The sequence below is a fragment of the Seriola aureovittata genome, chromosome 7 (genome assembly GCF_021018895.1).
Source record: "Seriola aureovittata isolate HTS-2021-v1 ecotype China chromosome 7, ASM2101889v1, whole genome shotgun sequence".
In the NCBI taxonomy this organism is placed as follows: domain Eukaryota; kingdom Metazoa; phylum Chordata; class Actinopteri; order Carangiformes; family Carangidae; genus Seriola; species Seriola aureovittata.
In genome coordinates this window covers 3,178,559-3,191,322 of record NC_079370.1, presented here as the reverse complement: position 1 = coordinate 3,191,322, position 12,764 = coordinate 3,178,559, and the positions used below count along the sequence as shown (strand labels likewise).

The 12,764-nt window shown below is 41.7% G+C and overlaps 1 protein-coding gene across 1 annotated transcript; it reads left to right on the top strand.

Moving 5' to 3' along the window:
* Nucleotides 1-4,756: 4,756 nt before the first annotated feature.
* LOC130171702 (cortexin-3) lies at nt 4,757-12,424 on the top strand. The gene is made up of 2 exons (XM_056379816.1): nt 4,757-5,109; nt 10,270-12,424. Exon 2 carries the CDS (start codon nt 10,345-10,347, stop codon nt 10,594-10,596), a length of 252 nt encoding a protein of 83 aa, XP_056235791.1. The 5' UTR covers nt 4,757-5,109; nt 10,270-10,344; the 3' UTR covers nt 10,597-12,424.
* Nucleotides 12,425-12,764: the final 340 nt, after the last annotated feature.

Genomic DNA, 12,764 nt, shown 5'->3' with positions numbered 1-12,764 from the left:
GGCATCACATCACGCGGCGTGTGTTGGCTGCGAGTTTTGGCATTGTGCTGCGTGTTCTTTTTGTTTCCTCCGAGGCTGTTAAGATGACAGCGTGTGTGTGTGTGTGTGCGTGTGTGTGTGTGTGTGTGTGTGTGTGTGTGTGTGTGCGTGTGCGTGTGCGTGTGCGTGTGCGTGTGTGTGTGTGTCTGTGATAGGTGTATATTAAGGTTACAGCAGTGTGGCCTCGCGTTGAAACCCACATCTGGGCCAGACAGTGGTGTCTGCTGCCAACATTACAGGGGTTAAGATGTGATTTCAGATCTGATGTCAGCAGCTCCAGTCCAACACCTGGAGTGAATCCTGCTCCGAGGTTCTGCTCACCTGGATGAGAGAAAAAAACACACCCAGGTTCAAACTGACAAAAGACACCTGTTACATATCACTGGTTTAATGTTCATCACGACTGCAACACAACTGTTTATTATATTCTCACGTAATCTGTCACTTTTGATTATACAATGTGTTTGAGTGTTTTAATGTGTTTCTAGTGTTTTATGCTCATTATAATTCATCAGAGCCTGAGGCGATGTCTTCAAATATCTTGTATTGTTCGACCAACAGGCTGAAACCCAGAGATTTTCAGTTTATTATCATGTATGACAAACAAAAGCTTCAGTGTCTCACATTTGTGAAACTGTAGCTGGAAAATATTTGGCATGTTCGCTTGATAAACAACTGAAATAATAATCTAATCGATGAATTTTAGACTCGCATGATGGTCTACGTTTTTGGATTTCTTCTCATCACAAAAGGAATAAAATCTTGGCACATACATATTCAGATTGAAGCTAAATATGTGCGTGCTTGTAAAAATATAATTTGGCAGCAGTCACAAAACACAGCAGTTGCACAAAACATCCTTAAATTAAGAATTTCCTTAAAATAAAAACAGTTGCACAAAACGTCCTTAAGTCTTCTCCTTTAGGTTTCTGTGAAGTTCCCGTTAAAACCGGAGGATGAGACAGGAACGTTAATGTGGCCATCTTCCTTGATAACAGCTATAAGGTAATGCGAGCAAACAAACAGTCACGACGGACACAGTAGGATTTCAACTGCTGTAAATTACTTATCTTTTTTCCTTACCTAAGGAAACATTTTAAGAGATGCCTGTGCAACATCCTTAATTACTCCAAACTCAGCTAAGGTGAAATTAAACGTTAAGTGTAATCGGCCCCTGATCATGTACCTACTGTTTGTTTTGCAGGATGATCGGTATTCGCTTCCCGCTCATCTGCTTGCTCGGGTTTGTCTGTGGAGCTGCAGCCAAACATTTAGCAGTCGGATGAAAGAAACTGAGTCCTTGCCAACGGAGGCGTCGGGGCTTACAAGGTCAGGTGGAGCTCCTCTGCAAGGTTTTTTTTCTTTATGGAGAACTGACAAGGGAGAGCAGAGCAGATACTCGCCCTGCAGGGGGCTCCCACATATGAGCCAAACCTGCCTCAGTCCTCAGTGAGTAATACGTGAGGAAAAAACAAAACTCCACTGAACCAAATACTCACCTGACCTTGAGATATTTAGGTTTAGTTTAGTTTAGTTTAGTTTAGTTTAGTTTAGTTTAGTTTAGTTTAGTAGGTGCAGATTGTGGTGATGCAGGTGTGTCAGGAGGTAGAGCAGGTCGTCCTCTAATCAGAAGGTCGGTGGCTCGATACTGAACCACACATTGCCCCTGATGGCTGTTTCATCATTGTATGAGTGTGTGTGTGTGTGTGTGTGTGTGTGTGTGTGTGTATTGTAAAGTGCTTTAAGTGGTGTCTAAGACTAGAAAAGTGCTATGTAAGTGTTGTCCATTTACCAGTATGTTAAACGATGGTAAACACTGCACCATGTGTCAACTGTTATGAAGCTGTTTCACATAGAAATGAATCGTCTGGCAGGAGAAACAACACAGATTAGTGCCAACCCAGATTTTCTGATCCGTCATTAGCTCTCTGACTTCACTCCGGTGCAGATTACAAGACAAATTCCTCAGATCTACAACAAAAAAACCCGAAAAGTTGGCTTAGAACCCACTTTCATCGCAACAGATCTTCCAGTTCCAGCGCACGTCTTCATCTCAGCATGAGCTGTTCCACGCGCTGTGGCAGTTTTGAGCAGCGTGCACTTGTAGCTGGAGCACCTGGGAGAAGAACAGTATCCAATGTGAGCACAACAGGGAACCAGAGGCAGGCAGGGAGTGTACAGGACCAGCACATTACACAGCCACTAATTATATTATTAATGGAGTCATTAAGGTTTATTTGATTTATCTTGCTACGTCTTTCCAGTGATTATTCTTCCAGTTTATTTCTTTTATTAGCTGGTTTGTTTTTTTTAATTAACTGTGTGGCTTTCCAGGTTTGAGTGGTGCCCTCACTCTGTCTGAGGTTTCTGTACATTTAAGGTTAATTTGTGTTTCTTTTCTCCACCACAACCTCCCGTATGACTTGTGTAGAGGGGGCGCAGTTCCTCCAGAATGATCTTGTAGTCAGCGCACCTTGTACAAGATCAGCTGTGGAGTTTGTTCATCCTCGTGTCATGTCACGGGACTAAAAATGTCTTGTCGTCACTCGGTTGGTTTTAGACTTCTTTACTTATTTGCAGATGTTTTACAGTCCAGTCCATGATGTGAGGCCTTGCACTGATAGTGGCCATGAGGCAATACAACATTCAGCAAGATGTTCAGAGAGAAATGATCTCATACAGAAAAAAATAAAGTGTTGCTATGATTGCTCACTTGTCAGTCGTAGGTGTAGTGTAGGAGAAACACCTGAGTACATACAGTACAGCACTCAGTGCTCATATAGTGTGGTTCACTTAAAGCCACTGATGTATACATCTGCTCCAGAAACCTGCCTTTAACGTGAAATTGTGCAAAAAAAGTATATGCTCTCGTTCCTGTCTGATCTTTGTCTTCTGAAGCGTGAGCTGAGGGCTGAGAGACTGACACAGCTGCAGCAAGAACCAATCGGGTACCTCCGCTGTCCTAGCTATCCAATCGGCATCTCCCCACCCAGTCTTTCATAACCAGGCTGTGTACAGTACAATTTTCTGTGTGTATTTTTTACAGTGGCTGTGTGAAATACATTTTTAAAATCAGGTTTTATTGTAAAATTGAAACTTCACCTTTAGTGTTCTCATCTTTTTATTTACACAACAGCAGGAATCAGGTCAGACATCACTACAGTAACACATGTTTATCTGATTTATAGTGGCTGAAGATCTTGTTAATAAGACATTTCATGGGAATTGCATGATTGGAACTCCAGATGAGTTACAAGTCTACTGTATGTCATTCATATGTGTATTTCATTTTAGTTTTGCACATATATTATTTCAAATTGCTAAATGTCAAGAAATGAGTCTGAGAAATCCTCCGTGACTCTGACTGCATCTGAAGCAGCTCAACAACAGAGGGGCCCAGACCCTGAAGGTGAGAAATGCTGGCCTGTTATAAAAAGAGTGGGAGTTTAGCGCTTTTACGTGTCAATACTACAGTTACACTCATGAGGGAACAGACTCTGCTCATTTTATACTTTCAGAACTTTTCATATTAAGATGAAGATGAAATATAAATGCGATAAGGACATTTTAATCCCCAGTTGACTCTGCTCTCATTAATGATTACTGGTTTTGGATTAGAACATTGACACCACTCTCATATCTGTGTGTTGTGAATACAAAGCTCGCTCCATCAGCCTGTTAGCCTAACTTAGCATTAAGACTTAAGACTTCCTGTTTCCAGTCTTTATGCTAAGCTAAGCGAAGCCAACTGTCTACTGACCGCAGCTTTGTATTTAACAGACAAGTATGACAGTGGGATCAAACTCATCCTCTGACTCTTAGTAAGAGCTGAACTATAAGAGTTTACATTAAGGTAAATATAAAGAGATATCTGAGGGCTATTTAAGTAAAGTTAGCAGTTGAGCTTCAGATACTGTTCTTGTAGTTATATCAATACAATCTCTATGAAGCTAGAGAAATGTTTATAGCCTTTTGATGAAAATGCATGTTGATGAAGTCTCACCACCTGCAGTCCTCACCGACCTCCACCAGGTGGAGATGCTGCACTGCAGTCGGATGCTGACACTCCACTGAAGACATTATATAACCTCAGATTTCCCCAAACTGCTCTGCACAGTCACTCTCTGACCCCTGCATGGACCATCACACCCTCCCAGAGCTCTACAGGGGATTTGTGTCTGTCCGGGTGAGACAGCACCAACACAACACTCTGACATTTGTCACCCAAAACAAATAAGAAAGAGAAAAACAAAACCAAACTGAGGGATAAGTTGAGTTTTTTGTTTTTGTTTTTTTGCTTAAAATACCCATCAATTAATCACATCAAAGCTTAATTGTTGCTGCCCCCACACAGAGCCTGAGCATCAAGTGCAACTGTAGAAAAGTCTTTATTGCTCTTGCCACTATGTGTGCAGGTCTCTCCTGGATATTGTTTGTTAGAAAGTGTAGTTTTGCAAAATCATGTCCGTGACAATGTGCATTTATTATAATATTAAAGTCTGTAATAACAGGATATTAAAACGCCATAAAGGACAATATGAACTCACATTTGACCTCCACTGATTCACTCAAAGTGTTTGTGAGAGACATTTTTTTGAATTGCTTCTCCAACATTTGTTTCGTTTGTGTTGTAATTGTGATGATCACTGAAGTTGCAGATGGCATATGATGAGGGCCACACCTTTCCCTCATCCGCTTGCAATATATAGCCTACCTGGAGGATTGCTATGGCAACAGGTTGCCAGTAGCGACGGGGTACCACTACATCCCTGCCTGTGTGTCTGCGGGGATGAGCGGCGCGTGAGAACGAGAAGGAGGAAAGAAAAAAAACAGAAGACAAGGCAGCAGCAGAGAGGGTGAGGTCTGCTCGGCTCAGTCCGCAAAGACAGAAGAAATAAGCTGTGCGGAGGCTTTTGTCTGTCATGAAGTGAGGAGCCCTGCGGTCTGAGAGGACGCCCCTGCTCGCTGCTCGTTTTGTTGTTTCGGTCAGAAAGCCAGAGTCGTCTCATCCACCGGAATGGAGAGCTGCCGCTGACGGAGATTCCCGAGCTCCCCCCCTGATAACAACAGGTTAGTGTTTACAGCCGCGGTCACTCTCACCTGCAGACCACATATCACTCGCCCTCAGCGGGGAGGCTGTTCATTTTAACGGTTTGATTGACAAACGCACCGGAGAGGAAACAGATTTTTGATGCATCCACGTGTGCACAGAGGAGTCCGGCTGAGGCTCAATCAAAAATGTTTTTTTTTTAATTTTATTTAATTCTACTGAAATAAAATGAACAGCAGGGTCAGTTTCAGATTGAATATAATGTAGCTTCATTTCAATGGCGGCTCATCATTTTTGCATTGAATTGTTGTTGAGCAGTCCTGCGTTGAACTGCGGTTGTGTCTCCCTTTCATCACAGCTGATTTCCACGCATTCGGATGGATCAGGCAAATTAAATAAGACTGTATCAGTATGGGGAATCATATCAGCACTGGTTTGTGTTCATACACTGACTACATGCAAAGGCTGATCTCTGATGGAGTCACGTTTACACCTAAATTAGTCATTTTTTCCCCACTTTTTCCTCTTTTGCCTGCATTTTTCTTTTTATATATAACGTTATATAAATCATATTTATGATTGAAGAACTTTTATTAAAAAAATAATATTATGAATTAATCTTATATAGTAATTTAAATATGTTTTGATTTCAATTACCAACAACAGGCAGGGTTTTGGGGATTTGAAGGTGTGTGTGTGTGTGTGTGTGTGTGTGTGTGTGTGTGTGTGTGTGTGTGTGTGTGTGTGTGTGTGTGTGTGTGTGTGTGTGTGTGTGTGTGTGTGTGTGTGTGCGTGTGCGTGTGCGTGTGCCATGGCTTATAAAAGGTTTATTCGTCACGTACACAAACAGTATGTAGTGCAATGCAAATGCAATGGCTCCAAGACTAAAATAAGAAAAAAGAAATATAAACAGGATAATGGTTCAAGGTTAAAACTTAAAGATGTATCAAAATTTATATTTTTACATATATTTAAAAACTGATTTGAGAATTTAAAGTTGTATTATATTGTATTTGTACAATGTTTAACTTATTGGTGGTCATTCAATAATAATAAAGGACATTTTTTATCATGAAATCATTTACAAGCTGAAAAATAAAGTCCTATAATTCCCCTTAACCATTTAATTTCACCTCCTCTAATGCCTTTTAAATTCCTCATTAGTTATAATCACCACACACACACACACACACACACACACACACACACACACACACACACACACACACAGCCCCGGAGGTTTGATCAACTTTACAACATCATTGGCTTCGTTTCTAAATTTGGCTTGATGTCCTTGTCACACTCACTTCCTTCTCAATTTTACTCTCTTGCTTGACATCGTTTCATCCTCCTCTCGTCGCCGCGGCGATCGTCACTGATGCTTTACAGTTGGACCAAAATAACTTGTGCACCTACATAATGCTGGTCAGTTTCTAATATCAGACTTAGTTTATCTGTATTTCTGTCATCTCCAGGCTATTTCAGGCCTACAGGAGTAATTATTTTTTTCCTGAATTGCAGCTGCCCAGGAGCAAAGTACATGAATACATGATGAGCTTTTTCTAACAGTGCAGATTTCCTTTTGAAATTTGGAGGTGGATCTCCTTTCTGAATTTGTCAAAGGAGGCTTAAATGTTTAGGTGTGACTGTCGAGAAACGATCTGAACTCTGAGCACTTAGTCATGGAGCTGCTGCCGCTGATGATGTAAATGTTGGGGAGTCTTTTGAAGTGCGTTACATAACAAATAGCAGAGTGGTTTCTGGCCCAAAGTGCTAATACTCTGTAACCTCACTGTGTCATTGGAGGACGAGAAGACAAGACGATTACGATTTGACAGTAAACGCTGATGGAAAACCAGCGGACAAAGAAAAACAGCCCCGTTCCTTATCGTTTTTTCACAGCGAGGGCAATGAATCACTGCTGTGAAATATCATTTTTGAGTTTTAAGTGTGATGGATTACAGGCCGCTGATCAGCGAGGCAGGGCTGAAGGCTGCTCCCTCCCTCCTTCTCTCTCTATCTGTCTCTCTCTCCTGAGAGTTGCCTACAGAGATCTTTCTTATTTTTTTTGGGCAGAGAGAGAGAGAGAGAGAGAGAGAGAGAGAGAGAGAGAGACAGCTCCTCTGCCCGTCTTGTCACTCGGAGCTGTCTCTTAACACGTCCAGCACCCCCTCCCAAGTGATTGTCAGTCTCTGTGACGGCTCTTCACGCTTACAGAAGCATAACCGGAGGACAAAACCCGGAAAAGATTGTAGTTTGGGTTGTGCATACATTTCTAAGAGACGACTGATAATCTGATTGATGTGAAAATGAGTGGGTGGTGGCAATTTAAGCAAAGTTTTTGAGCATGGAACTGGAGCCAGGGTCTTATTTTCATCATCATGAGATCTGGTGACGCAGCGCCATGACTACAGAGGAGTCTATCAAGCAATACTAGAAATCAGCCAATCAGAGTTTATTTATTCACTTTATTTAGTTAGATCTCCATTACCCACTGTGTTGTAACAGTAGCTTCTCTTGCTGGAGTCTCCATAAATTTATAGACAGTACTCAACTGACAACAGATACATCAACACACATCCATATCATTCATACTCACAGTGAGACTCACAATACACAACACAACCCCTGCGATCAACACCAACTTAAAACCTATGTAATACATACAGTACATGGCTCTACCTAAAGGTCCCGTATTGTTTGAAGGTAGACGTCCATGTGTTTGATTATAAAGCAGCTCTAGGTTCTATATTAATACTGTGAAAGTATAAAAAAATGTTCAGTCCGCAGAGAAGAAGAAGAGGCTCAGGGCCTCCTCTCTTCTGATTGGCTGACTGTTGACTGACCTGTTGTTACCAGAGCTCCAGAGAGAAGCCTGAGAGAGGAGATGGTTTCTTAAAACCACAAATATATCTTCTTATGGATCAACGCTTAAAATAAAACACAGGGAAAGTGTCAAATAATAACAATAATAATAATGATAATGATTTAATTTCTTTTATAACTGAGAGAAGAAAACTTTTCACAATTCAATCCACTAAGTCACAAATACAATAAAAGTGGGATGAAACTACTCTTCAAATTACTATCTGTTGTGTTGGACCAAATCACTGAACAATAATTTAACTGCGATAACACTAATGTGTGCACTAATTGTTTTATTAAATAGCTAGGCATGCATTTTCTGCAGCGCTTTATAGCAGCCCGTTTTCACAACCATCTGATCATCTTAGTAAACACTTTACTATCAACAGTGACCCTAATAACTTTGCTCCTGTTACTTGTTCTCCTATATCTACAGTGTAAAGTAAGGTGGTCTTTTAATGAATATTTTGAACCAAATACTTTTTCCTTCTCTACATTAAGAACCATTTTATTTATCATCTACCATTTACCAGGCTGTACTGTACCGCACTAAATGGCCAATTGTCACCTCAACCCAGACACACAGATTCAGTTAAGTGGTTCCCAACCCATGGGAGTTAAATCTGAGGCTTCACAAGAAGATTAACAGGATAGGAAGGTAGAAAAAAAGATGTTTGAGCACCATAACATGATGCAAATTTTTCAGATGTTCCTCTGATTTTTGCTTTCCTTGGGAATTACATGATATGATGTTACATGATTACATGATGACGTGTTTCAGACCTTTAAACAAATTATTCAAATGAAACAAGGGGGAATAAAACCTCTTTAATTGGACTGGTCACAGCTAGTTAACATGCACCAGGTGATGGGAGGTCACAAGTAGATGTTACTTGGGTTTTAAGGTGTGACCATCCAAAAGGTTTGGGAAGCATATAATTGCATCTTACTGCTCATGTTGTTCAGCGTGATGGATTTTAGTGATGGAACCACGACCACAAAAACTCAGCTATTAAGTTAGCAAAGCAATAGGAGCTACAAAAAATATTCAATCATTTCCCTTTAAGTTCAGCCACCACATATGTCTGACTAGTCTCCGATATCAAAGGATTAATAAAAAATGATTTTGTCTGGGGCGCCCCTGCAGTGTAAAGAGAAGGCGAATTCGGAGAGAATGGTTTGCAGCAAACACTCAGTGAGAATTTGCTCAGCGGGAGAAACAACATCAAATGGCGAACAGTCCCGCTGGCTGTTTTTGGATTGATGAATTTAACTCCAACCGTCTTTATGGAACAGACAAATTCACTGCCTCTTCTTTTTTGCCAGATGAAATGATCCGCGCAGAACGCTGCGAGCTGCTGTTTCTCTCAGCTTTATGTGTCAGATGCTCATGGTAAAGCTTAGGCTGATGAACAAACTAGCCTAACCTACTGTAACCTAATCCTAAATTAATCTGATTGATGTAACCGTAACCAACCAATCTTAAATTTAAATGAACCAAATATAAGCTTGACTGAAGTCTGCACGTCATGTGCTGTGAGCTGAACCCAGTTCGGTGGATTTAAAGGGAAAAGGGAATTTTTTATGCATTTTGGTCTATACTGCAACCAGTGGTAAATATGTAGAACTAGTACATTTAATTACTACACATTTGGAGCTCTACTGAGTTTTTACAGCAGCAGAACAGTGTGTGTGCGACTGAGTCAAAATAAACTCCACTGTGTGTGTTCATGGTAATGAAGGAACATGTTTTCGGGGGCCCTGGGGCAGTTGCCCTCTTCAACCTGTTTGTATTCATGCCTTATTCATGTAACCTTATCAGAGAGGAGAAATCCATTTCTCTTCATGCATGACAATGTTTGAAACTCTGTCACTGAATATGAATCGCTGCTGCTGATTGGTTGAATGTCAACATTACTCATAGGGATCAGGGTTGGTGTTCTCAGAATAGCAGGCTGTGGTTTAATAAAGCCAGTGACATATCAACCTCCAGAGCAGCGTTGCCGCCAATAAATGTTGTATAACTAAAACTCCAAAGTGCCGATTCAAAACCCCCGAACTGCTGAAAGTGAGGGCCAAAGGAGTCCCAGGAGCCTTCTTTACTCACACTGGGCTTTTCGCCTGGAGCTCCGAAAATAAACTCAGCTGAGAGCTGCGTTTTTCTGGCCTCAGACACATTCTGTTTTGTTCTTGTTGTCAGTGAGGGACCTATTCTGTTTCTAGAATTACGTTAAGCTGATATATTGGTTTGCTGTTCCATCTGTCACACCTCGGAGGACGTGATCTATAATCCGTGTGTTTGGATTCTCACACAGGTCTTATCGGCTGCGCCCATCTTCACCTCAAATCTTTCAGCAACCGACAAAGAGCTGGAGCCGAGACGATCAAGCATGGATGTGCCCAGGATGGCCGAGGGCCTCTTCAGCAGCACGCTGTCCTCGTCAGGCGGCGGCCATCACGTGCCTTCCTACCTGACGCTGGAGCAGAAGGCCGCCTTCGTCTTCGTGCTGCTGCTCTTCATCTTCCTGGCCCTGCTCATCGTGCGCTGTTTCCGCATCCTGCTGGACCCGTACCGCAGCATGCCCTCGTCCAACTGGACTGACCACACCGAGAAGGACACGTTCGATTACCGCATCGTCTGAGGAAATTGGGCAAATTAGAAAAATTAAATAAAATAGACTGATTTCATGCCTAAAGAGCACTTTGGCCCCTGAAAACAAATGACTGCTCATTCACCAGGAAAACAGCTTTCAGGAAATCTCTCTGAAAGTTCAGACTGAAAAGTATTTAGACGGCAGGTCGTCGTCGAAAATGAGCGCCAAACCAGAGTTCAACAGCTTCTCCCTGCCACATCAGAAATTCTCAACTATAACAAGACGACTAGAACTATGCTATGAAGATTAATCGATCAAACCACCGTGACCCTCAGTCCGAGCGATGCACCAGAGCCACTTAAGGTTCACCCATTAACTCCTTCCCCTGCCATCAGCTCTCCTCCGGACTACCTCGTTCCTCCTCCATCTCATGTGTGGAAATAACTTTTCTCACATCTCACACAGGGTCGAAATATCCTTTTGAGATCCAAACCAGTTGGATGATAACAGTGTTTACATCTTATCATGTTTACGTCCTTAGATTTTTATTGATAATGTAGACAATCAGTGTTTAAAATAGTTAAAGGAGAAAAAATATTTGAAGCGAAAACAGTTGAGGTCTTTTTTTGTTTGTTTTTAAGCATATTTTGTCTTAAGTTGTGGACAGACGCGAGAGGTCCAGAAGACTTTATACGACTGATGCGATTCAGGCGAAGAGGAGTTTCATGCCTTATGTCTTTGTAAGATATTGTGCGGTGGTTGTTACCTTCGACGTATTTAGGTAAGACCATTAAAAAGACTGGTATCGAGGTCATAAAAGCAGGTTAAATAATCACATTGAAAGAAACTGTGGTGGAAAAGTTCTCCCTTTAATGTTTCGGAACGGGTTCAGACAGATCGATGCCAGCAGCGAGTAACTGTAACTGTTCTGTGTGTGCGATATAAAACTATTTGTCCTTTCAGTCACATGGAAGGGACCGCCGGTGTCCACGTCTTTAGATGTCAGCAACCAAAAGAGGTATTGAAGAAGAATAAAAACGTTTACTGTGCTGTACCGTGTGCCTAATTTGAAAAAAAATAATACTAAAGTTTAAATTGATGTTTTAGGAAAGAAAGAAAATGGGTTCATATTTTTGTCTTTAAATGTAGTTTTTTTTTTCCCTTGTGTGTGTGTGTGTGTAGTATGCCCATTTAAAGAAAACTTAAACAGCATTTTACTGCCTGCAGTTGGTATATTGACAGTTGGTATGCCAGATCTGCAGAGAGTTGATGATGAAGATGACGTTGCATTTTCACATCAAACCCTTTACTGAACTGATGTTGTGGCTCTTTTGTTGGGCAACTTTTCAACTGTGCGCCTTATAGTGTAGATTGTTTACAGTATCGTAGGTAGCAGAGACACTGGGAATCCCTGATTTCGCCGATGCGACGGTGTCTTTGCACTTCACGGAGATGTCATATAACTCGCTGAAAAGTTAAGAAAAAAGAAAAGAAAAAAAAAACCTTCCCTGATCTCTTTCCTGCCCGGACAGGAAGTGAACTGTGACCCTTTCGATGACGTGATGTTCTTGTGATCTGCTGTGGCCTTCTCCTTACCTATCGCAGATGTTGCGATGTTGTGCTGAGGTGATGTGTTTCGTTTTTTTGTTTGTTTGTTTGTTTGTTTGTTTGTTCCCCCCCGCATGTATTTCTTGCAGAGTATCCTCTCCGTGCATGATAAATGGTGAAGTGCTTCAATCCTGATGTTGTAGCTGTGGGTCAAGTTGCTCAAGCAGCTATTTCCTGTCTCTACTGGAGCCTTTTCTTTTGTTTTTATCTGTTTTCCGCCCGGAGCCGCTGTTTCTTTTTGTAATAAAAAATGATCACAGTGCACAAATGTGTTTTATTTCATTAGGTTCATTCACTATACGGTAAAAGTGGCAGGTGTTAAGGACAAACAAAAAAAATAAATAAAAAATGAGGAAACCGTTCTTCTGCCACCCTGCCCTTTTCAACGCGGCCATATGCGCCGGAGGCCCAACACATTCTTTTCCCATTTTATCAGCGGCTGGCAGTGGTAGCCAGCAGGTGTCTCGATTGGTTTTCTATGAACCCAGACACTTTGTCTGGCTACACACACACACACACACACACACACACACACACGATAGTCTCCAGGCTCCAGGCCCAGGCTGCTCTTTGAGTCGAGACCCTCCAGGACACCACACAGAATAACA

What these genes read in the sequence shown, in the direction of transcription:
- LOC130171702 (XM_056379816.1), top strand. Translation starts at nt 10,345, where the DNA reads ATGGATGTGCCCAGGATGGCCGAGGGCCTCTTCAGCAGCACGCTGTCC.